Consider the following 25,906-nt stretch of genomic DNA (forward strand, 5'->3'; position numbering starts at 1 on the left):
TGTGACTGTTTAGGTGTTCGTTGCTTTGACGGTATAGGAAGTGAATGGGAAACCCATCGCTTCTACGTCCCCAATCACTGCAGCTGGGCAAGCTCATGAAAAATATGAAACAGAAAAAGAGAAGCTCTGTAATCACTGAATGTGACCTTCTTGCCTGCAAAAAGGGTGAGCTGGGTCTAAGCTCCTCTCAGGTCTGCAGTGTGTGTGCTGCATTCAACACTCACTGTCGCATCCTGACACTCAAGGGCGGACTTCCCCCTTCCCGACCAAGTGCCCGAACTTGAATCTTACCACAGAAAGGTTTGGGTTGGAAGGGACCTTAAAACCAGCTGGTTCCAGCCCCCCTGCCACGGGCAGGGACATCTCCCACCAGACCAGGCTGCCCAAAGCCCCGTTACTTTTGATTAAACAGAGATTAAAGCCCCCTTGTGAGCTGCGTGAAGGGCTCTACCGACCCTCGGGGGCCGGGCTGGAATAACACCCGCCGGACAACGCCGGCAGAGCGCGGTGAAGGGTCAGGAGCCTTATCAGGCTGCCACCACAGCGGCTGCAGCACCCAACCAAGAGCCAGGGCCCGCCCAGCCTTCTCCCAAACGCCGGCCGAGAGCCAACAGCGGCCGCTGACTTCCTCTCCGCCCCTCTCCGCCCCGTTATGCCCGCATGCGCGGGCCCCAGAGCCTTCCGGTAACGGAGCGGGATGGACGGAGCCGGCCGCCGGGCTCTGGCGCTGCTGCTGCCGCTGTGGTGCTGCCTGCTGGCCGCGGCCCCCCGCCGCTGCGCAGGTGAGCCCCGGCCGCCGCCGTGAGGGGGGCGGCGGCCGCCATGAGAGGGGGGCTCCGCCGCCGCCGGGCTAGGTGGCGACCGGGGCGGGCGGGGGGACGCGGTGGCGGGGGGTGTTTGGGCAGCGGGAGAAGCTCTTTCGAGAGAGGGGCGTTGTATGTGGCAGGTGTTTGCCTTCCTGCCCCGGTGCTGGGCGTTGTGAAGTGCGGTGGAGAGGGAATGGGCTGCGGTAGTTTGAAGTACGGGTGTGTTACAGGGCGCCGCCTGAGCGCTGTGCCCCGTGTAAGGCTGTATTCCTCGGGTTTGGCATACCCAGAAAACCAGAGGCTGTTTTTTGGGGTCCACACTGTGCGTTCGTGGTAGGGCCTGAGCAGAAAAGCAGCTCCGAGACCTCTTCTGTTTGCTTTCTTTCGCTCGTTGGATTTGTAGCTCTGTTCTTTGGGCATCACCCCCAGATTCCAGCCCAGAACTGGAAGCGGTGTGATACCATCAGCTGCTTGGATTAACCCACACGCTTCATAGGAAATAGTTAACGTGCCTTATACCGCTTGTAGGTTTAGAAGCAGTTGTTCTGCTACGGTGACCTGTCCCCTTCTGCCCTGTCAAAACCAGCGGTCCCCCTCCTAAAAGCTCCCGCGACAGCCCTGGGTCTCCACGGCACCTTTCTGCCTGTGGGCCCAGTAACAGCTGTGTCGTCCCTGCCATGTGTTTGGTTGTGGCTTTACATGTTTTTTCATTGTCACACAAAATAGGCCTTCTTTCCTTCCTGTGCTGAAAGGCTGAGCTAAATTTTCCATCATTTCTACCTAATAGACTGTTTTTTTTCTCTTGCTGAATGGCTTTTCGTCAGGGGAGGTTCAGGTCGGGTATTAAGAAAAGGTTCTTCACCGAGAGGGTGGTCAGGCACTAATGTTTATTTTAGTTTATTAAAATATGGCAGGGGAAGGGTGATAGGCAGTTGTGCTATAAGCTTTTTTTTTTTTTTGCTTTCTTATCTTGTTTTCTTGGCAGTCTAATGTCTTGCAATGTTGTCCTCAATACCAGAGTGTTGTTATGCTTTATGTGAAGAACCGTGAATTAATTTTAAATGTATTTTAATTACTAGTAAAATAAATCAGCCACGAATCTTGATTTTAGAGGTGAACTTAAATCTTGCTTTTGATTTGTTATGCCGAGTTTGATTCTGATTAGTTGCTCACTATCTACATTAGTGTTAGACGGTCTTGTCTAGGCCCTGCTTCTATCAGTATAACCTGAGCTTTTCTGTGACTCCTACTATTTAAATTATGCTAGATATCGAAAACACGTGGGTTACAGAAATCTTAGAAATCCTTTTGGCTTATCGTAACTTCATGCTTCACATGAGCCTGTGTGAGCTGGTACAGTTGTAATATGCATTCATGTTAAATTCTTTACAGATAAGGGTATTCTACGTGGAAAAGGGTTATTTTTTTTTTCAGTGTCTTCTATCAAGTGCCATTTGGAATCAAAAAATATTTTGCCTGTGTATTTCAATTAAATTTAAATGTGTATAAGAAAGATAATTGAACATTTTTCTTCACGACTCTAAAATTTGTTTACTAGGCAGTGGAAGAATCGCCATTGAGAAATTTTGTCTCAAGCAACTACATGTCAAGGCTATTTTAAAATAAGGCAATCTTTTCATCTCTTCCTCTAGTGAGAAAGCAGAAAACAGCTTTTCCGTTTTTTTGTTTGCTAATCAATTTCTTAGTCTTTAACTATTTCTTATGTACATCGCATCCGTTGGGATAAATTTGAATAAAACATACTGATGCCAAAAGCGATTTTGTCCCTAAAACTAAATCCTGGTCCCAGATACCGAATCTTTGCCAGACTGTTGGACTTGAGGAAGTTATTCAAAGACTTCAGTTTAAGTACAAGCTTGATATGATTTTTACATCTTAAACAGGTTTGTTTTTTTCAGAGGAAAAATAAATCATCTCTTATCTCCTCTGTTATGAAGCCCGCTAGAATACAGCATTGTAACAGTCATGAAGTAGGACATGTAATCATATATATACTTTCAGGCTGTACTTCTCTTTGTAATTCAAATAGGAGACCAAGAAAAAAACACTTCACTTTGAGTGAAATGGTGTATTATTTTAAATAACTTTTCATCTGACAACTTTTAGTTTTAGTTTTGAAACTGTTTTAAAGGTTCACAGTAAGTTTATAAGATAGCTGCTTTTTCCTCAGGCAGCAAAAACCTATATTTGTTGACATTGTAAATCTCTCCATGGGAGTATCTGTAAATCACAGCAGTGGATTGTGAGTTTTGCCATCTTCAACAAATTCTCTCTCTTCGTCTGTATCAGCTATGAGCTAGAAGGAAGTATTTACTGTATTCAAATGGATTATTCATGGGAAACACCAGAAGATTAAAATGAATGGAAAACTGATTAGTAGATTTTAAAGGGTATTTTTTTGATGCTTCTTTTTTGATTTCTTGTCCCTGAGATGGGAATTTAAAGTGGTTTGGTTGATAAGGAACTGGAAGTTTAGGCAGCGGTGCGTGCTTTTTGTCTTTGTTATTGAATCAGTCAGCTGAGGCAGATGAGCCCCAGTAATGCTGGAATAAATGTTGCTTTGCATATCTGGTTTCTTGCAAAACCATGAAACTTCTCTGGGAATGAAATATTACCAAGCTTACTCCTGCATTCTTGGTTTATTGTTTATTGGGATGTAGGTGATTGATTTAGGTAAGCAAACACAAAACACTGGAAGTAGGAGTTACTATGCGAAAGGATGGGTGTAGAGCAACTATCCATGTCCGTGTTATCGAGAACAAATGTTAAATCAACCTGAATTTCTATTTTAAAATGAAAGGTGTGTGGGTAAAGGAGTTCTGATTGCATGTCATTTTGGCTCAGCATTGCTTTTGAATCTATGTTGTGTATTAATCTCATAAGCATACTGGAGAAAGTAATGTATGTTAAACTACTACAGTATGATTTTCCACCTTGTTAAATCACATTACAGTTTGCTGTCAAGAGGGAAAGATGCGTTACATGGATGCTTGCTAGCAGTCTGTGATAGAACAGCATAAACCTATTAAAACTGCCTTTAACTGAGTGGGAGAAGCTTGCAATTATTTGAAACAGCCGGAGTGGAACTGAGAAATGTCCCAACAAGTTGGAGAAATGTCCCAGAAAAAGGCCTGCTGGCACCGAGAAGGGACTTGTGCCGGCGCTTTGTTCTTAGGCAAGTAGAAGGTGACAAATTATGGTCTAAATATCAGTTATATCAGTTCTACAGCCCCACCCCCCCACCCCCCAAAAAAAAATTTAATTAAATATCTGTGGTGTTACGGTGCCTTGAGCTTTTGTCTGAAAGTTTAATTGCTGTACTGGAGAAAACCCAAGAAGTGTTGGGGCAGAGTCGTGTCAATTAGAATGGAAAGGTTAGGTCATGTTTCTTGTAAGTTAGGCTCCATTTATAAATCTCTGCCAGAGTATTGTGACTTTCTGAATTACGGTGTTCCAGGGGAGCACAACCATTTGGAGAGAATGCAGAAGAGAAGAATGAAAGTCATTCAGAAAGCTAGGAAATTTGACCTAAAAAGAAAAATGAAAACTGTAGCTGTCATTTAGGTTTCTACTTGTCATTCATGTTTAACCTAGTTTTCAAATACATAAGAGTCTGATGCTTAGAAAGAATAAAGAGATATAAGATTATAAAAGAATAGTGTGCTTTAGTATCCATGGACATGAGCTAGATGTGCTTAGAGGAGATCGGCGTTACACTCCTGGTTTTGCAGGACTATAAAAGACAGCTAAGCAAACATCCTTGCTATACAGAAACTTGGATCTGGTCTGTAAAGATTGAGATCTCCAACAGAAACTACTACGAAATCTGATTTGGGAGTTCTTTACTCCCAATTCACAGAAAGCTTTCTCTAATGGTAGGTATAGGGAAACATTTCAGGAGATCGGAGGCCTGTAAAAAGAGGTGATGCAGTGGTGGCAGCCACGAGACTTCTCTACATAAACCTCTGATGTACACAGAACAGCCACCAGCTTTCTCCAGTGTGAGCCGTAGGTGATCTTGCAAGGTTTCTTCCAGCTCAGTTCCTGTGCTTGTATCGGATGAAGGAATGACTAGGAACTGTTAAAACGGGAATCGACGATCGTTACCTTTTAATAAATGTCAACCAAACAGATTCCTCAGAGTATAAATTTAAAGTTAGATCTCTGATTGTATCCCTCCTTTTACATGCAACAGAAGATGAAGTGAACAAATGAAAGCAGAATAATTGGGACATGGAACCTTCAATAAATAGTTATTTTAGTTATTAAATTTGATATTTTCGTAAGGGTTCTTTGAGTTATCAAGATCCTTTGTGAGGACTGGGAGGTCTTTATAAAGCAACAATCTGTTTTTCCAGTCAGGGCAAGGAGAAAAGTACCTAATCATGCTCAAGGTAGATCTACAAAAGGTGTTGTGGGGTTTTAGCTTTTTTTTTCCCCACTTTGCTTCACATCAGATGAAGCCAGAAGGTCATCTAGTCCAGCGTTTGTCTGCAGCAGCAGCTAGCAGTGGAGGAGGAAACAACACAAAAGCAAACACAGGGCGACAGCTGACAGCATAACCTTACAGCAGTCTGCAGCGCCGAGACTTTCTGTTTGACTCAGCTCACAAACCAGGCAAGAGTTTGGTGTTGACAGCACTGAGGGAGGGGATTCCGCAGCCGAGTGTTCAATGAAGCGGCAGTTTCATTCTCTTGAGTAGCGCGGCGTTGCTTGTGCTGGTGCTTTCCAGCTTCGTGTTGCAGAGACGGCTGAGTCTTTTGCCGCTCGCATCCCGCCCCTGCTGCTCCTCTGGTGTCTGTAGCTCTGTCCTGTCCTTCCCTCAGGCTGAAGAATCAGTCCGATTCCTCCCAGGACAGAGCTATTCCATACCTGGGGTTGTCCTTTTCACCCTCTTTTGCCCTTTTTGGCAACTGCTGAGCGCTGACCACAAATGCTACGCTTGTGCAGCGGTGTTGAACATAACACTGAACAGCTTTCTTAAAAATCAAAGCTGCGAGATTTTCTTTGGGAAGCTGATACAAGTTACCTGAAAATGTATTACAGAGTTCAAAGTAATTTTGCGGGTGGTATCTCTGAATAGCATGTTTCTGTTTATTAACAGCCTATAAAGGCTGTCGTGTGCCACCGAAGACAGCTCTGGATGCCTGGTTCCAGCAGTTTGTAAGGAGGATTGCGAAAGGGTGAACATCAGGCTGGAGACCACGGTGTTCAAACTGGCAAGAGGAAGTTCTCAGAGAAAAGAGGCAGTCACATCTGAGACTCGTGACAACCTTCTGGGCCTGTTACTGAAATTGTTGGGGGATAAAGACCTTCTGAATTCACTGTCCGACCGTCAAAAAGGGTTGCAGCAGAGTTCAGAGTAATTTACTTCTCCGGAGAAATTTGCTTGTCCAGATAGGCTTCAGAAAGCATCAATTCCCACACCGAACAGGGGAAGTGTTGCTGGTAGCTTGGCACCTTTTGTGTGCCAACCTACCTATTAGTTCGTTTCCCAAAAAGCTTTATGCTTTCCCACGTCACCTGATACTTCAAAAACAGTCCGTGTTGTGTTTGGAAAAGTATTTGAACTTTATCTTACAATAAAACCAATGGGGGGGAAAAAAATTGTATTCATAAGTTAACATCCTCTTCTCAGTGAGCTTCCTTATCCATTTCGCTGCTATTGAAAGAGATGATTTTGATACATTTTAGCCCAGCTGACGGGGAGATTTTAAGCTTCTGCAAAACTGTTGAATGTGTGTGATGTCGTTATGTTTCATGTTTAGATAGAGTAGAAAAAATACTACTTAGATTTATATGAAGGCAAAGCGTGTGGGTGCAGGCATGACCCCACTGAACTGTAAGCAGTAGTTTCCAACAACTGTTCCCTTCTGTCTTCCACTGTGCCCCCCCCAATTAGTAGTTAAAATTAAAGGTTTGGGGGGGGAAAGAAGCACACAGTTTTCTTACTGATGGTTTTACAAGAATAGTTAAGTAGTATATTGATGGCTATAACGTTTCATGTGGTTTTCAGAGTCATAGTGTTGGCTCCTTTTCTTGGGTATGCCTGGGATGGAAAAGTCCTCGAACATCTTCGTAAATGCCGTCTGACTGAAGCCTTTCGGAGGAGGTTCAGTGGGTGGGAGGGGACAAAAAAAAAACCTTCTGAAACATTGGTTTTAATAATTAGCTGAAATCTATATTTCGTGACGTTTCCCAATTTTAATTTGAGCACTTGAATTCATACCAAGTGCCATGAAGTTTTACAAATTCATTTGGAAAAGCAACAGCAAATGTCAGAACCCAGAGCTGTACTTCTGCAGTGCTGTTTGTATCCCGAGACAGGATATGATTATTTGCTGTGGTATTTACCAGCTTTAGAAAAAGCTGGCTTAGCTTAAAGTGTTGAAGTCTGACATCAGCTTTTTTTAAAAAAACTTGGGGCAGTAGTGTAGCTGTTCAGAACAAGAATCTTGTAACAATTCTGTTTCTGCTACCAGACTTCCTTTTTCCTCACTGACCCCAATGGAAAAGTTTTAATAATTCTTACTGTAAAGCTGCGTACAACATGTAAGATAAGGATTGGAAAATGAAACTAATTATCGTAATGCATCATAACATATATTTTTTTTACCGGTGTTGGAGCTCTAGAGGTGCACGGTGGGTCTCAACTAATGTTATGTTACTTAACGCTGCCTTTTACAGTTTGTCAAGGCTCTGTGTTGCTCCATGTAAAGCATCTGCCTCGGGAGTCTCCTGTTGTAAAGCCTTCTGTTTAGCACTACTGTGGCAGGCTCTTAAACCTGGCGCGCATGTTGCTGGAGAACTACAAAAACTTGCTTTGTGTCTGCTATTGGAAGCTGTTCAAACCTCAGCAGTTAAATTATGCTCTCAGAAGATGTTTTTCTCTCATACCGTTTATTAAAATAATTTACCAATAATTATTTACACAGGCATTGAGTGTATGAATGATATTTTTTTTCCCACCCTGCTCTCTTCTGCTCTGTAAGCCAGAGTCTGGTTTAGGATAGTATTACTAGAAAACTTTCAGACCAAATGTTGTCCCTATTATAACTTTGTGGCGTCACTGTTCTGAAGTAGTGCCATGGACTGGTGTCAAAGTAAAATGTACCTTAAAAGTAGCCAGATAATGTTCAATTTGCATAAATACCAGAGTAATTCCTTCCCCTGTAGCATTATTACTGGTCTGTGCTCCAATAGCTGAATTGTGTGCTAAGGGGAACACCTAGGGATACTCTGCATATCTCAAAGTTAATGGTAACTATAAGGCAGTTAGGAAACAGGACTTTTTTAATATTATTTTTTTTGAAAGGTGGGAAAAAAAACAAGGAGAGAGCTATCCTGCGGGTGGTTCTAGCATGCATCCTTCCCTCTTGTTGGCAATCTGCCTTTCAGAAGGCAGGTCTTCTCTTCCCATGGCCTGCTCTTTCCCTTGATGTTTTGGTCATTCGTACACGCGTCCTGGGACTTGACCCCTGCCCTCCTTAAGCTGTTTTATGTGCTGTTACTTGTTCAAGAGGAAAGACACGATTACCTTAAGTGAGGTACAAGATCCTGAATGGGATTTACGTTCGAGGCTGTACATCGAATTTGCGACGGTAACGCGTGACATAAAACAAGGCTGGTAAGCTCTACCTGTTCCGCAGCTGTGAGCTGACAGCGGCGGGTTAATCCCTAGCAGTTTGCAGCTGAGATCCAGATGTTGGATCCAGCCAACAAAATGCTGGTTTAAAGGCATTCCGGCTGCGTACAACCAGCCTGTGGCCGTGAACTACAGGCGCTGAATGCTACATCTGTACATGCTCTTAAAAGGGAAGTGGGCGGAGAACTTTAAGCAGGGAGGAGAGAGCTTGTGTGGTCAGATAAGCAAAGAAGCTACTCGATGCACAACTCCTGGGCTAGATGTTGAAGTGCCGTTTGCGTAGCATGTTGTGGTGGGTTTTTGTTTTGGTTTGTTTTTTTTAACTTAGTGAAATGTTTATTGATATTTCATAACTCTCTACTTTTTTTTAACAAAAGTGGGTCCTCAATTTATGTAAAAAAAAATATTTATCCCAGTCCTTATATAGGTTTGTTATTTTCTTATAGGCCAAACTGATCTGAAGAGTCCTCAGGATATTCAGGTCTATGTTGTAAACACAAATTTCACTCTAAGGTGGAACTACACGGGGAATGATACCAATGTGACATTTTCAGCAGAGTATCAGTGGTAAGTAGTAGCTTTATTCAGAGCCAGAAGTATCTGATGCTTATTTGGGTAGAAGAGCAAATTAATTCATTGATTTATGACTATGCTTCTTGGTGCTGCCATTTAAAACTTCTAGGACTTTGAAATTCAGAAAGTACAAGCAGGAAGATTAAGTCTTGAAATGAAGCAGAATCCTAGTATTGTCCTTCGTGTTTCTATCTTATACATAAAATTAGATTGTTCACTGGTAGGGATGTTTTATAAATGCAGACCACACTTCGTAATAATTCTCAGTACCTCAACGATTCTTAGAGAAGATAAACTGGTACACTTGGAAGTGTAGTTTTTAGATTTCTTGACTCTGCTTTGTTTTGTGTTTTTTTTTTTATTTGAGCTAGATTGTGTCGAAAGACACACATACGTGCACAGAACTCAAGAGAATTTTCAGTGTAGGATCTTGAATAATCTGTCAATGTATTCATGAATCTAGATTTCTCATCTGCAAATTTTAATGACCAGATAAAACAAATTAATTTTTGTTCTTAAATGTTAACTTGGTTTTCTTTGTGGTTTTTGTTTTCTCTTTTTCTTTTCATATACCAATACTTATGCATAGACATGTATTACAAAATACCAAACATATTATACTGACAAGTAAATATTTAAAAACACTTCCAAGATAAAATCGCTGAAGAAGTTCTTTATTTTAGGAATTCTTAAGGTATAATTTTGTGGATTAAAAAAAAAAAACAAAACCTGTCATTCAATATGTAAATGACAAACAGTTACATTGAAAGTACAGATTTATTTTAAAGCATAAGTGGTCTGAAAGGTGAGCGTTGAGGACAAACAATTACTAGTTCAAGTCTCTGCCTCTTTTTTTTTGGTCAGAATATTTTTAATTCTTGTAGGAAATGCTTGTTTGTTAAAACAGGTATTGCTGTCTGTTAGCTTGCAAGAAATAAAGCTTCTGGAAAGCTTGTTTTCCAGCATTTATTGTCAAACTATTTTTCTGCTTTTTCTTTTTCCCCTAATCTACATCCCTTGCTAATGTTAGAATTATTTTCTTTGGTTCTTTTATGCTTTCTTAAGCATTTATTGCCATTAGGACTTTTAAATTTCTTCCGATGATTTTATAAAATCCTTACCGAACTAGGGTAATGTATTAAGGATCTAATTTTGGATTTTGACAATTCTTTGATACTGTTCTAGACGCTGTGTTTACGCAGTGAATAAAGCAAATGTTAACTACCAGCCTACAAATTCTGATACCCTTGGGTAATAAGGTTAAACTAATAAAGTAATAGATTAGGTTAATGGATTAAATGGTAATATAAACTCAAGGCTGATGAAACAGATATCACTAACACCAGTGTAATTGGTGTTAAATGCTAAGCAACATGACACTTACTGGCATTAAGAAGAAAAGGAAAATACTGAAGACTTAGATTGTATTGTAAATTGTTTTTGTGTGTGTGATTTCTTTTTTTTTACTCACCTTGCAGGTTTGGTGATCTTAAGACAAGTGAAACGGAATGGAAGGAGTTGCCTGGGTGTCAAAATGTCACTGACACAGAATGTGACTTTTCTTCAGCAATAACTGAATACTATGATACGCATCTTGTGCGTGTAAGGGCTGAACGAAAGGAAGACAAGTCACCCTGGTCTAGTGTTTTTGAAATGATTCCATATTTTATAGGTATGAGCTCCGTATTTACTGCAACGTTTTTAGTTAAATGTCCTTTGGCACTTTACTGTGGAAAAATACATGTGGTTTCCATTGCTCATAACGTGAACTAGTGACTTTCTCAACCTTAAAGTAATACAGGGTATTTGCAGGTGATAGAATGCTGTTATTCTTTCCTTTCTGGAAAGGAAAAAGTATTGAAAGTGATGCTGTTCTTATGACAGAGTTTTCTGTTGCTGCTTTTCTAGACTTAATAAAAAAAAAAAAATCTCCATGTAGTAGACTTTTCTGGAAGTCTTCTAACGACCTTCTGATTTTTCATTATGATATAGTATGATACAGTTGCCTTCCCTCTGTTGGATTGGTTGAGCTAGGTTTCTTGCTTTTCTTATTTTAAATATATCACTGATTTTCATTACAGATTCTGGAAAATGTTCATTAGTAATATTGCATTTTAACCTCACTGTTAGAACCAAGTGACAGTGGTAGTTTGGTTGAATTTCTGTGAGTTTACTGTCTGAGAAGTAGTAAAACTTTCAACCTATAGGCAAGTACTGTGACTTTCACAGCATCATTAAGGTTGGAAAAGACCTCTAAGATCATCTAGTCCAACCATCCACCTACCACCAATATTACCCAATAAACTATGTCCCTAAGTACCACATGCAACCTTTTCTTAAATGCCTCCAGGGATGGTGACTCCTCCACTTCCCTGGGCGACTTGTTCCAGTGCCTAACCACTCTTTTTATGAGAAATAATTTCTCCTAATTTCCATACTGAACCTCCCCTGGCGCAACTTGAGGCCATTCCCTCTAGTCCTATCACTAGTTATCTGTGAGAAGAGGCAGACCCCCAGCTCCCCACACCTTCTTTTCAGGTAGTTGTAGAGAGCAATAAGGTCTCCCCTGAGCCTTCTCTTCTCCAGACTAAACAACCCCAGTTCCCTCAGCCCTGCTTCTCGTAGAACTTGTGTTCCAGGCCCCTCACCAGCTTCATAGCCCCTCTCTGGACATGTTCCAGGGCCTCGATGTCCTTCTTGTAGTGAGGGGCCCAAAACTGAACACAGCACTCAAGGTGCAGCCTCATCAGAGCCAAGTACAGGGGGACAATCACCTCCATGGTCCTGCTGGTTACACTATTCCTGATGCAAGTCAGGATGCCCTTGGCCTTCTTGGCCACCTGGGCACACTGCAGACTCATGTTCAGGTGAGCATCAATCAGCACTCCCAGATCCTTTCCCTCTGCACAGATTTCCAGCAACTCTGCCCCAACCCTGTAACGTTGCGTGGGGTTGTTGTGGCCAAAGTGCAGGACCTGTCATTAAACTCCATTCACCACTGCTCTCTGGGCCCAGCCATCCACCCATTTTTTTACCCAGCAAAGAGTATACCTGTCCAAACCAAAATAGGGTCCTATATGCAGTTACTGTGGGTTTATTAATGTAGGTTACTTTCTGGGTAGTTTTTCTTTAAACATTCTTGCTGACTTCTTTTTCTTTTAATATTTGCAGCTCAGATTGGTCCCCCAGAAATACATTTGCAGTCCGTAAATGGTGTCATTAAAATTCAAGTTTCTTCTCCAGAAGCAAATCAGGTCCGAAAAATGTGGATATCTCAGTTGAGTTTTAAATATAATCTAGTTATCTGGGAAAATTCATCAGATGCAGAGGTATGATTACATTTTGATTTTTGCATTTTGATCTCAACTGCCAAAGATGTACTTTAATTGCTTAATGTTCTAAAATCGAACTGTATAACTATGTAACTGTGTTTAATTCTGTAACTCAGTATAACTGTTGCTATGCAGTTTGGAAGTTGAGGTTTCTTTTTTTTGGTTGGTTGTTTTGTGTGTTTTTTTCAACTAGAGGACTGTGTTGGATATTTTGTGATACAAGTTCTGTATTTCTGTTAAGTGCTGGAGCCTAATGCATGAGGAACCAAGTGAAACCATCTCAGATAAGTTGGAGCAGCAGCTACCATCAACTAAGAGGAACAGGGAACGGAAAGAGTTCAGGGTAGTGGGAAGAAGCATTTACAATGAGGTGTAGATATGGGAGGGGAGAGCTTGACTAACTGTCATAGTGCAGTTCTGTGTCATGAAGTTCTTTGTTTTCTTATTGTATGTCGGGAGAGTTTAAGGATTCTTTTGAGGTCTTAGAATTGTAAATTAACTTCCAAGACTTAATCTTGCACAGCAGATATAGCATTTTCTGGACCAAGGTGGAAACAATCTTTCTTTTTATCCTTTTAGGGGAATGGTTGCCAGCTAGATTAGGCCAGGAACTGAAGAGAGATTTATGTTCATTTGGAAGACGTAGTCATTACACATCAAAGTGGGGGAAAAAGCCTTAAGTGCAAGCTGCATGCAAAAATTCTTCACTGAGAAGTCTGGTCAGCTAAGCAGGGAGAGAGCAGTAGGGAGAGGGGGACAGGTTTGATTAATGAATTGAGAAATGCAAATGCACTGTTTTATCTTCGGAGTATGCATCCAAATGTGTGGTAAGTTCTGCTTTATGTACAGCAGTGCTGCAACCCTGCAACTGGACACCCGGTTTCATGTGTAAAGGAGTATCTCAGTCTCATGGCTAAGTTTGAAACTTCCCTTTAGCACTAATCAGCCCATGTATTATCCTTTGTTCCCTATTTTAGCCTTTTTTTTTTGGGGGGTATATTATATAAATGGGCTGAAACCTGGGGGAAAAGATACTTTAAAAATCAGCTTATCTGGAAAGTGCTGTTCATATTTTTGTTCACAATTCCTTCTTACAGGTCAGAAGTCAAAGTATTTTTCCTACGGACACAATCAGTGATCTTGCACCAGAGACAACCTATTGTTTAAAAGTTCAAGCAACTCTTCCTTTGTACTCTCAGGAAGGCTTATTTAGTCCCATTCGTTGTGTGAAAACTACCCGTAAAGGTAAAACATGAAACTGTTTAATTTTAAATTGATTATTTATTTAAACTTTTGGAAAGTATATTGTTTTAACACAATAGAAATGCACAGAGATGCCAAGTTCCCACTTCTTTTGGTATAAAAGCAGTCCTGACAATTTAGATTTTTTGTTTTAAATCAATATAATGTGTCACCTGTCAATATGATAATTTTAATAGTACAAAAAGGTTTTCATTGAGGCAAATTCTGTCCGTTAATTTGGACTGCAAAAACTACTTTCTCTATATTGGAAAACTGGATATTTTTGGATTTGACTTTGAATCAGAAGGAAGTGTGCGTAGGCAGAACAAAAGACTTTTGTGTATTTGGCAGTAAATGTACACACACAAACTTGAGCCAAGCTTAAGAAAACGTCTTTCATGTAAGCCTTGGTGACTTTATTCTTGCAGATTCTGAAGAATGGCTAAGTGGCGATTTGCTTGCAACTAATGTCTTGTTTTACATGTCTAAATTTAAATTCTTTTTTATGTTGTTCAAGTGTCTAAGTATTTTTAAATATTTATTTTAGGGGAAAATATAGTGTGGGAATTGAGAAAGTCAAATGCTAGATTGGATGGTACATCAAAACTACTTCATGCTTACTTGTATGTATTTTACACAGTTTTCTAGGCAAGTCATTGCCGGACCAGTTTATTTCCACTAATCTCAATGCATCTGTACTTAATTTTACCTACACTGCTTTTTAACTGATGCTTGTAATATTAAAGATTTAAATTCTGTGATATATACAGTGTATTAATTTGCTATCTTTATAATGAAAACAGGCAACTTTGATTTTTTTTCTAACTTACTGTATGTGTGCCATCATTTATGTGATAACTGCCCAGTGTGAAATTGCTGAACAACTGACCACTCAGTGAGAAATTGCTGTAAAGCTTTTTAGTAACTCTGGATTTCCTTCTTTTTTCTTTTTCCATTTGACGCAGTAAATGACTTATTTTGTCCAGCAAATCTGAAAGTTTTTGCTTTGAACATGAAATTTCATCTGCATTGGAATAATCCGTATAAACAACATGTGAACTATACCGTACAGTATCTCATGTGAGTTAAACAATTTCTGTATCTCTGTATAAACTGATTATGTAGTTCTAAATGTAAGCTATTGTATTTTGCAAACACTTACTGGAAGCTAAATTGAAATACTTCACAAACATGGCTTAACGTATTCAGTGTAACATTGGATACATCGTCTGGACATAGCGTGGCTTTGAAAGGATTGCTAATAACATCATATTGTAGAACTTCAGAATACTAGACTTATTTTAAGGGTGTTAAATACTTCATGGAATGGACTATATACATGCTAAGTAGCATTTTTATAAAATACGAGGTTTGCATTTCTTTGTGTCTTTACATTTGAAGAAATTAGATAACTTGAAGTAGTGAGCAAAATGCTGTTTTTCAAGGTTTCAATTGTCAACATATTTGATTATTTCTGGTCAGATTCCAACATTAAAAAGAAAAGTGTTATGCTTTTAAATCTATATTTTTATGTCTAGTTGTAGCACAAATATTGTGACCAGCATCTAAATGGTGAGAGATACCTCATAAAAAGTAGCATTCTTTTGGAATTCCCTTAGCATGACATAAAAGATAATCCACTTAATAGAGCTATTTGAAAGATCTTAGTTTGAATTTTTAAAACTTTAAAATCAAATGCATTTTTTTTTCTAGTGAGGATTGATTAAGGCACTGGTTTGTATTTCCTGATCCAGTTGGCTTCATTGTTTCAGTAATAAATGGAAAATATATAGTTTCTATTTGGAAGAATAGACCTCTTAATTTTTTGTTTGTAGTATTCTAAATGTGAATGTGCTGCTTTGGAATTTGTGGACCCCCTATAAAAACATTATAATATCTCTTGCAGTGGTTATCTAAAGAAACTTCATGATGATTACTCTGAGAAGTGGCTCAATGTACCGAGATGTGAAAACATCACAAACACAAAATGCAATTTCACGTCTATCATCACCACTACTTCTGGATTTTATTACCTCCGTGTGCAGGCCATGAGTCAATATAATAAGTCATGCTTGTCTAATGAAGTAATAATAGATCCTCTAAGAATAAGTAAGGAGATGTTTTTTTATTTTCATTTCTTAACCAACTTGAACTTAATGCTGGTATTTGCACAAAGAAACTTCCTGGATTAATGAAACTGAATACATAGTTCCCCTCCAGAAACTCTGCTGGGAGCCCTGGCCTCTGCAAGTTACACTGGAGTTTTTCCTTGGTCTTCTCTACTCAGCACAGCTGTTTTTTTCCCTATACTTAAAATCATATCACTTATCTTACGAAAGTGAAACTCGAAGCACTGTATGGCATTTTATAATCTCATTGTCTATTGCATTAATCATCTTGTGAGATTATACTACCAATATTCCTTATCTGACTTTTGCCATCGGTGTTATTTTTCTGAGATACCAAGAATTGGTCTCAAAGACAGATAAGGTTGGAAACAAGCGCCTCTGTTTCCTTGTGCATCTGCCCTCATCTCCTCCTTGCTCTCTGTCCCTGCCCTCCTGAATTTTGTGCTGAAGCAGTATTACACAAAAACTGAGGTTCAACTCTGAAGAACTTAATGAAAAAGCGATGTCTTAAATCATTGTAACATCCAAGTCAAAATATGTAATGCTTTCCAAAGTGAAATTGTAGCATTTGTAACTTGTTTTGCATATTTTGGGTTTGCAAGAAACGTGAGCTTACGAAAATATTTGACTTCACAAAAAGTTATCAATTATCAAGGTCAAAAAATGTTTAACATGTAGAATGTAATATTCCATTTCCTTCCATATTAAAGATGGAATCAATAGCTATTCCATAGGTCAGCTTACCCTTCTCAAAGCTTTTTGTAATTAAATAATAGTGACAATTATACAAATGAAACCAAAAACTTAAAAGCTTCTCAATTTTAACTCAAAGTAAGTGGAAGAGGGTATATGTGAAAAAGAGGGCCCATGTCCTGATCGAATTAAGAAGCATTCAGTAGTTCCACTTTTTTTAGCACAGAGTGAATCCCATTGTCTGCTTATTTCATGCCACTGAAACTTTCCGAAACAAAATATGAATGTGCAAAGAGAAAATAATTGAAATATTTCACAGGACCTGATTCTAAATGAAGCTGTTAGTCAAGTCAGATTTTTAAATATACGTTTTTTTTAAAAGTCAGAGATCTAAATTGCAATATTTCAGTCAATATTTTTATTTGTACTCTGTCTCAGTTTTGACTTTTTTTTTGTCTTAAGATGAAATTGGCCCTCCTGCTGTAAAAGTGGATGTCAGTGATGTTTTGCTACATGTCCGGATTTCTCCTCCAGGAGGATCTGAAAATGAAATCATGACGGAGCATTATTACTTATCTTACCAGATTATGTATCGGAAGAATTCATCAGATAATGAGGTATGAACTCGTTGAATACTTCAAACAGCGTATGAGATTTGTTATGACGTAAATACTACATTTAAGTTCTTCTCAAGAAGCTTATTTTCAGAAAAGGTACATGTACAGTGTATCAATCATACAAACAGTTTGTTTTTCTGAAAGATTCTTTAAAAAATTAGCTAAGACTACTTTTATTACAAATTGAGGAGATTTTCATCTTTTTCTTAATTCTTGTAGCCACACATGCAATGATTCCATAGAATTACACTGAGTTTTATAAAGCTGCCAGATCGCTCGTTTTCTAATAGAGGTGTCTTTCAGTATGATTTGTGTATTGTCTTAATGTAGCTTTCCATCCTTCAAATTCTTTTCTCACTGTATTTGCAGTATTATTGCCATACATATCATAAAACGATGAAGTCTTGCATGCTTTTAACTCACATTTTAATACATCTTTCTATATTCTTTAAATGTTTCTTATAGCAAAACATTGTTACAGTAACCAGTAAATATGTATCTGTAAACTTGTGGAACAAGCGAAGAAAAACCGCAGCTGGAAGAATTTAAATTTTGCACACAACATATCACTTCTAAGCTGTAAAATTTCACTCTGATAAAAATAGTTTGCTTTTGTCAATAAATGTTTGCTGACTGTTCTTGCTTTAGAGTTTTTTGGTATCTTCTATTTTATTCAATCCAAATGCAGAAGGGTGTCCAACTTCTTGCAGAATTACTTCTTCAGCAGAGACCAAAAATCTGTTCTGTTTGTGTGGCACCTGTAGTGTTTATGTGTGTCTTACTCTTCCAAATTTCCTTTTTCAGGAGAAAATGAAAGTGAAAGAGATAAAACAGACAATAGCGACAATTTCTGATCTAACACCTTCAACACAGTACTGTGTAAAAGTAAAAGCATTTTCAGAAACTTACAACAAAAGCAGTCCCTTCAGCAACGAGGAATGCATCAAAACACCTGAAGGTAGGAATTGTTTGGGACTTGTTATGCCCATGGAATCAAAATTGTTAAAGGTTCATAGGCCTTTGCAGATCTCGTTAATTTGGAAATACTTGCAATTTTACTTAATGGCCTTACCAAGTTAGCACCCATTAGACCAGAGATCATATCAGCAGTCTGTCACTCCACTGCTCTGTGTTCTCTTGCATTAGCTATGCTAATATGGTTTCCGGTCTGACCTGAACAAAATTGTGTTTGTTATTGCACAACATACCTCAGTTTAGAAATTCTCAGATGAATAACTATAACGATTGCAAATTAAACTTAGTTCTGTACAATGACTTGTTAATGGGCAAGCTTTAATTTCAGTCACTTCCTAAATATGTTTAGAAAGGTGCAGGAGATCACTGAATACTACATTTTCTAGAACATTTTATTCTTGAAATTGTCTTAATTATTCTATGAATTAATTCAATTTAAAAAAAATAATGTGCTAAATCATGAGGGGACAAATTATAGATGAAGACACTCAGACTCATCATAGGTAAAAGCATTTGTGCAAAATGAAAAGGGGTTTGAAGATGGATTACACTCACTCCGAACACTAGGGTATGATAGTCTGTTGAATTTAATTTGACTAGTTATCTTCTATTAAGAGCCTGTAACACTAGAAAAATTAACAAATACCCAAACTGACTTAAAGCTAAGAAAATTTAATAATCATGCTATTACTTTCTCACATCATAAGCTCCTATGATTTATTAGTATATGTAGTCCTCTTTTTTTGTCTTTATCAAGCCTAAGAAGAATTAAATCTTACTTTTTCAAGCATCACAAGGCAAATTCTGTAACTATTTTGCTGGTTAGGTATTACTCTTTTTTTGTCTTTATCAAGCCTAAGAAGAATTAAATCTTACTTTTTCAAGCATCACAAGGCAAATTCTGTAACTATTTTGCTGGTTAGGTATTACTCTTCCCCCTTCTTTTATAATTATTCTATTTAGCACTAAGCAGTACATTCGAGACTCTCTACTGAGAGAGACAGTCTCACAGATCATGCCCTGTATTTCCCATATGTTCTTATATTGCAGCGTGGAATTCTTTTTTCCTTATATCACTTGTACTAACTGGAAAAAGAGATTAAAAAGAACTGATTGTCTCTTCTAGATTATTTGTAAAGCATCTCCTGGTATCTGCTATTTTAGTGTGTTCAAGCTCCCTTCAGTTTGTTTGAGCCAGAGTGTGTTGCCAAGTAGAACAGAGACAGTGAGAAGGAAGCTTGCAAAACTCTTTAACTTACACACTGACTAGCATATGTCAATTCAGGTAAAGGGTTTCTTTGGCAAGAATATTCTGCTATCAAAAGATGGATTCTGCCTTTGTATACTTCTTCCACAAGGTCCCAACCTTAAGTCTTAGAACCGAGTCTAGTCTGTTGGAAGGCTTTTTGTAGTTCCTGGGTTGACACAGCAATACAGGACTGTGTTTGGGCACTGAGGCGAAATTCATCTCACCTTTCTATACTGACAGCATAAAAACTTGTGCTGAGCTAGTGTCTAGACTACTGGTGTAGAAAATAGTTGGAACATCCTTGGGATTGATTTCTTCCTAGGTAAGCATCTAAGAGGAATGGATGAGCTGCTTGCTAGAAGATCCTTTTTCTCCCTACTAGCTGGGCTGTAGTCATCTGAATCTTAGCATTGGAGTTCCTTTCCTGTCCAAGAAACAATTTGAGTGCTTTTGTGCCCCTGAAGACCCTGCAAGTCTGGGCAGTCTAATCATTTCTTAGCTAAGGAAACATGGGCCAACTTCACAGTTTTAATTGCCCGTTCTCTTTCCATAAACTATGGAAAGTCTTCTTCCTGTATCTCTGTTAGTTACATACTATATCCTTTGAGGGTAGAACCTGCACACAAACAATAGGGTGGTAATAGATTTATATACACCAGGTGCTTTCATGGTAACTGTCTGCGCAGCCTTTCGGTCCTGCTGTCAAAGAGGGAGGGAATAATCGGATCTTGGTTCTGATCCTGTATGCAAATGCACGTGTTCTTATGTTTGATAAATCTCTTAGGCTGTGTTTTTAATAAAATTATGTAAGATACAGAATGACATCGTTTTCCTAATGATCGTCATGCCTGGGTATAGCAGTGAAGGAATGTGAAATTTGATGATAAATACTGTAGCGGATTTGGGGGGGGGTCATCTGTTTTTAATCTGTGTGGTTCATGAATACCTAGACTGAATGTTTGTTTTTGCCTTTTTTTTCACATTCACCTTTTTAGATAAAAGGTTACCTCTGATCATTTTAGCAACATTTGTAACTGCCCTGATTGCTGTCTTGGTTGTGGCTGTACTGTTCATTTTCTTCCTGTATCAAGCCTATAATAAAATCAAGTATGTGTTCTTTCCATCATGCAAGCCTCCTCTGAACATAGAGGTGAGACAAGATTGATTTTTCTCATTCATTAAGTAGACGTACTTTTAGAAAAAATAGTATAAAATATTATAGAAAAAGTGTTTCTTTGTTATCCTATGGTCTTATAGATTAATTATACAGGTTTCGACAAAGTGCAGGTATTCCTAATGAAAAAAAGTATCAATTTCTCGAATTCTGTAATTAGCAAATATTTTAATTTTTTATTTCTGCAAAAATGTTGCTAACCTTTTTTTATTCCAGTGCACATATTTACCCTGTGTATGTACTTTTGCCCTGCCATTTGAGACCAGAATTGTTTTCCCATCATGTTATCTGGGGCAGTATGCTCTAGCCTTTTAGCCTTCTCCCTGTTGGTGCATGGCATAAAATGAGTACTCTGTCTTACTCACTTCCTTTCAATTAAGAGCTTGCTGTTATTTTCTTGCTGCATAGCATTTGATTTTTGTTGCTTCTGGATTGTCTTTTTCCATCGTTGTGTTAGACCTCAGTAGTTTCTCTGAAGGCTTCCGTGGAAGGAAAGCATGAGTCCCCCGGAGAGGGGAATTGATTGACAGCAGCCCTGCAAAGGAGGACTAAGGACTTGGGGGATACAGCTGGATGGAAAAACTGGGTATGAGCTGGCAATTTGCACTTGCAGCCCAGAAAGCCAGGTATATCCTGGGCTGCTTAAACAGAAGTGTGGCCAGCAAGCAGATGGAGGGGATTCATCCTCTCTGCTTTGCTCTTGAGACCCCACCTGGAGTGCTGCACCCGGGTCTGGAGCTTCAGTACAAGAAGGACATGGGCCTGTTAGAGTGGGTCCAGAGGAGGGCCTTGGAAATGATGGGAGGGCTGGAGCACCTCTCCTGTGAAGAGGAGCTGAGAGAGTTGGGGTTGTTTAGTGCAGAGAAGAGAAGGCTCCAGGGAGACCTTTTTATGGCCTTTTGTATAAGCTCCCTTTATGTATTGAAAGATGGGGGGGTGAGGGGGGAACTTTTTACCAAGGTTTGTAGTGACAGGACAAGGGGCAGTGGTTTTAAACTGAGAGGGGATAGATTTACACTGGGGAGAAATTTTTATGAGGGTGGTGAGGCCCTGGCACAGGCTGCCCAGAGAAGCGGTGGATGCCTCATCCCTGGAGGTGTTCAAGGCCAGGCTGAATGGGGCTTTGGGCAGCCTGGTCTGGTGGGAGGTGTCCCTGCCCATGGCAGGAAGGGTGAACTAGATGATCTTTAAAGGTCCCTTCCAACCAAAACCATTCTAAGATTCTATGAATAAGGGTTGATAGATAATTTTCTGGCTCTTTCGTTGAAAGAGGACATCAGATAGATTTCATAGGAGCCAGGTTCAAAACAAAAACATCTTCAGACAGGGGGACCTGCAGATCACCTAATCACAAGCTTTTGTGGATACAGGAATGGTTATATGGGTCATGGGTGTGTTCATGGAAGAGAATTGCATGAAACGTCACTAAACCAAACAGAAACCATACCTGTCTCAAGAAGCTGGAAAGAGTTGGGAGTGTCCTTCCAGCCTTGTGTATTCTGTGAAAGCCACATTGCTTTTCTGACGCTTCTTCCACGTATTTTTATGATCTGAGAGGCCATGTGGTCAAAGAACAGTCATTATTGCCTGTTCATCAAAATTCAGGACATGAAAATGAAAGTCCAGTCTTCGCAAACACTTCTACCATCCTCTGACCTAGCAACTGGGATGATTCAAGTCACAAAGGCAGTTGTTGTGCAATTTCTGGCTTTGCTTGGCATAGTACTTAGTGATCCCGTTCTAGAATGAACAGAACGTGTCAATGTGGGTATGCTTTGAAATGTAGCAAGAGCTGCTCATCACTGTGCTTTCTTCAGTGTCTCAAAACGTTGACTTGAGCAGTGTGTGACCTTCCTAATGTGTTTCTCCTTCTCACTGACACCCTTAGGGTATGTAGTGTACAGAGCTTTCTGAGTAAAGTTACAGTTGTAAACTAGTCTCATAATTTGCAAGGGCGAATCTGAATTTGATTAGTTTGTAAGGCAACATTTTAGCTCTTTTGTTTGGTAGAATACTGGTAACATGATTAACATGATGCATATTTGACTGAGAACTTTCCTAGTGGATTTGATTTAAACAACTGCTTTTTAGATTTAAGGCACATAGGATAGACAGCAATATGCTGTTGAGAGCTCTATAAGGGTTGGTATCATGCTGCAGCAGCTTGCTTTCTCTTTTTTCATTCAAACTTTGCTTAATAACTAGTAATCACTCATATACTTTGCGAACACGTCTGTCATCCACATGCTACCACGTGATCTTTGAAAATGTTCTGAATTAGGGTTTTCCTTTATTTCCTCATAAGGCTAGAGTCCAAAGAAATATTGCAATTATATAGGTGATTGACAGCTGCAAACAGCAAAAGAGCTGAGGTTAAAATGCTGTAATCATTCTTCAGTATTTGATTATATAAATGCAGCTAAACTTCATTGTAACTTTTCATTTGTGAGCTTAGGGAAACAGTGTGTAATAGGTAGAAAACCTTATGATGCTATTGAATGTGATAAACTAGATTTGTACAACTGTGGTGTTAAATGGAGTCATTATTTAGATGTTAGGCATGAATATTCATCTCTTTTCTCTTTTTGCAGGGTTTTGGAGGACAGCTCTTTGGCAGTCCGTATATGCCCACTGCAGAAGAACCAATAGAAAGTTGTTATGTCATTGAAAGTATCATAGAAGAAGTAAATCAAATTGATTTCAAAGACTACAAACATTCTAAACAGAGCAGTCGAGATTCAGGGAATTACTCTAATGATGATGATACCTCAGGGAGCAAAGGGTCAGAAGGAATGCTAGAAAAGGAAATAATATAACTTTTAAGGAAATAAAATTCAAATGAGGGACTGGCAGCATAATAAACACTTAAACTTTTTTTTATTATGAAAGTCTCGGACTAACGAAGACAGTATGGCTTTGGGATATTTGTGCTGACGTTTCCAAATCTCCACTGGGTTAGTGGAAAGTTACACACCTTCTCTGCAGCAAGCTGACTGAAGTTAAAACACATTTGACTTCTGTTATCTTACACCATTTTGACTGAATATTCATCCTGTGATAAAAAGAATACCATCTGAATAAAGAGGAACAAGTCTGTACACTTCATATACTTGAACCTAATAACCTCAGTGAAAGCCTACTGTGTTCCACAAGAAGGCTTTGAGTGCCAGTGTGTACTTTGAAAGAATACTTAAATTACAGTATTGAGTCTTACAGTGTTTACACAGGCAGAAGAAAACTGATGCCAGATACAATTGTAAGAACTGTGATATTCTCTTCCAGCCCCTTGGGGGCAGTGCTTTTTTGGTTCAGCAGGTCCAAAGCAAAGGATGCAGAGAAAACAGTCTCAGTGAGGCAGCTCCTCTGAGCATCCTTGTAAACTTTCGTGGCCACGGCTATCAGATACTTCGGATGTCTGCTTTTGTGTTTGTGAAGCTGTGTCCCTGCATCAGGGTGCTCTTCTCCTACAGCACTTGGTAACCTGGGCAAGTTTGGGGAGGGGAAGAGTCAGGAAAGAGGCTTACTCCACTGTAATGAAAAATTTCACAGTGGAAGCTCTTTGTAAATAGAGGTATAGTGAAATTGTATTGTTCTGCATTTAGGATGACAAGCGTCCAAGCCAGATATACACTGCAGGAAGAAACTAATGAATACTTTAAATAATACTTTGAAAAATGCTTTAATGATAAGGCACATTAAGAAGAATATTCTTTTTTCTTCTCTCTCATGGCTAGACAACCAGAAGCATAAAACAATTCTAATTGAATTGGATTTGCAAATGTGAATCTCCTTTAACAAAGGAACTTATTTCTGTAATTAGAATTATCCAAGCTGAATTTAGGAAATGTCTTCTAACAGCATGGTGAGGACGCTTGTCATTCAAAGTTTTTTCAACTCGGTCTCATTCTGTCAACAAACATTTCCTTGTACCAAAATAAAAAGATGCTGCAATGTTGTTTCACTTGGCATGCCACTTTTCTTTTGAAATGATTTTCAAAATAGTTCATTTCTTATGAAGAAATAGATTTAGAGTAAATTGTTTTTATGTTGCTTGTTGTCTAACATGTAATTGTTGATGTTTAAATGTTTTTTTATTTTCAAATGTGATCTAATTTTATAAACTTTGTTACTGTGTTCATTGAAGAACATAATAAATTTTGCACATTTACTTCTTTAAACACGTTTTTAAGCCTTTCTTGGCTCCATATATTTTCAAAATATTGAGATATCAGCTACATCACATAGTTAGAAATTCCCGTGATTCTTCAGTTATTGTCCTTCCTAAAAAGCACCGTGTGAAGAATCTCATATGGAAACTTAATTAGAGCTTATATGGGAATATTGCGTGCACTAGGCAAATCAGAAAGGAATGCTAATTCATTTTCTGAATCAGGGTTTAAATCGACAACTCTGAATGTGAGCATCCCAGTCATTGGGGTCGTGGTAAAAAGCTCCAGTCTGTGAATTGTTGTGAAATATTAGATGAAAGACAGTATGAAGTTGTCTATTTGTGCAGTCTGTTCAAAGTAATTTTGCTTTGAAATAAGTTTGCTGCTCCGCTTTGAGAAGGCAACTTGTTTATGCAGCTGTTCCTCTTAGTGCTTTATATTGTAGCTGGGCTTCCCACATTTACGTGCACACACATGCACACCCTGGACAACCCCAATTTCAGACTGTTTTTCTTAATTGTGATATACGTCTACACTAGAGCTTGGGGCTATTCTAAACATTTTTTTTCTGAAGTGTTTTTTTTTTCCCTGCTCTTCTAGGGAAAATGCTTCATCTGATATTTCAGCAACCAACTGCAGAGCATTGTTTTGATAATTGTGAACTGTTTCCAGTGCCACCAGGCATTGTTTGCCTCCCTGAGTTTCAGCACTCTGGAAAACAGCTGTTTAATGTGAAGGTTGTCACTGTCAGGCTTCAACTAGTGGCAAGGAGTTCTACAGTGAATGCTACTGAATAGGCAGAAAACATCCTTTGCAAGCAATCCACCTTTTTTTGTCAGTATTGAGCATAAAATTCACAAGCAAGTTAAGCAAATAGTGGTTTTCAAACCAGAAGCACTTAACCAAGGTTGATACTGTGGAATATTTGGAATATAATCTGCTTTTGGACTTGGGAGGCAGAAGTTTCCTGTCATGGGATTTTCACTTGAAAGGAAACAAACATCTGGTAACGATTTTCTGCATACTGAGTCACAGTTGCAGTGACTTTCCCATGACTTCTCCTTTTGGAATGGTTTTTGTTATTAGGGTTTTTCTTCAATCCAATTTCAGGATCATAAGCTTGATGTTGTAAGATTAAAAAATAGCCAGTACACAGTCAGTTCAGTGGTATTTTGGGGGGATATCGGATTGTCTTTGTAGACCATTACTGAATGATAAATTACCTCTGTAATACCACTAGCGCTTGACTGGTCTTTGTCCTGAAGTACTTTGCATATTTAT

General features: G+C 39.0%; 1 protein-coding gene across 1 annotated transcript; it reads left to right on the forward strand.

Moving 5' to 3' along the window:
* Positions 1-549: 549 nt before the first annotated feature.
* On the forward strand, positions 550-24,634 carry IFNAR1 (interferon alpha and beta receptor subunit 1). The gene is made up of 11 exons (XM_083817837.1): positions 550-782; positions 8,919-9,039; positions 10,524-10,717; positions 12,217-12,374; positions 13,475-13,622; positions 14,585-14,699; positions 15,526-15,728; positions 16,904-17,058; positions 17,863-18,016; positions 20,278-20,432; positions 23,048-24,634. The coding sequence occupies exons 1-11, from the start codon at positions 698-700 to the stop codon at positions 23,270-23,272; spliced, it is 1,713 nt and encodes a 570-aa protein (XP_083673963.1). The 5' UTR covers positions 550-697; the 3' UTR covers positions 23,273-24,634.
* The last annotated feature ends 1,272 nt before the right edge of the window (positions 24,635-25,906 follow it).

Source organism: Anser anser (genome assembly GCF_964211835.1).
Source record: "Anser anser genome assembly, chromosome: 1".
Lineage (NCBI taxonomy): Eukaryota > Metazoa > Chordata > Aves > Anseriformes > Anatidae > Anser > Anser anser.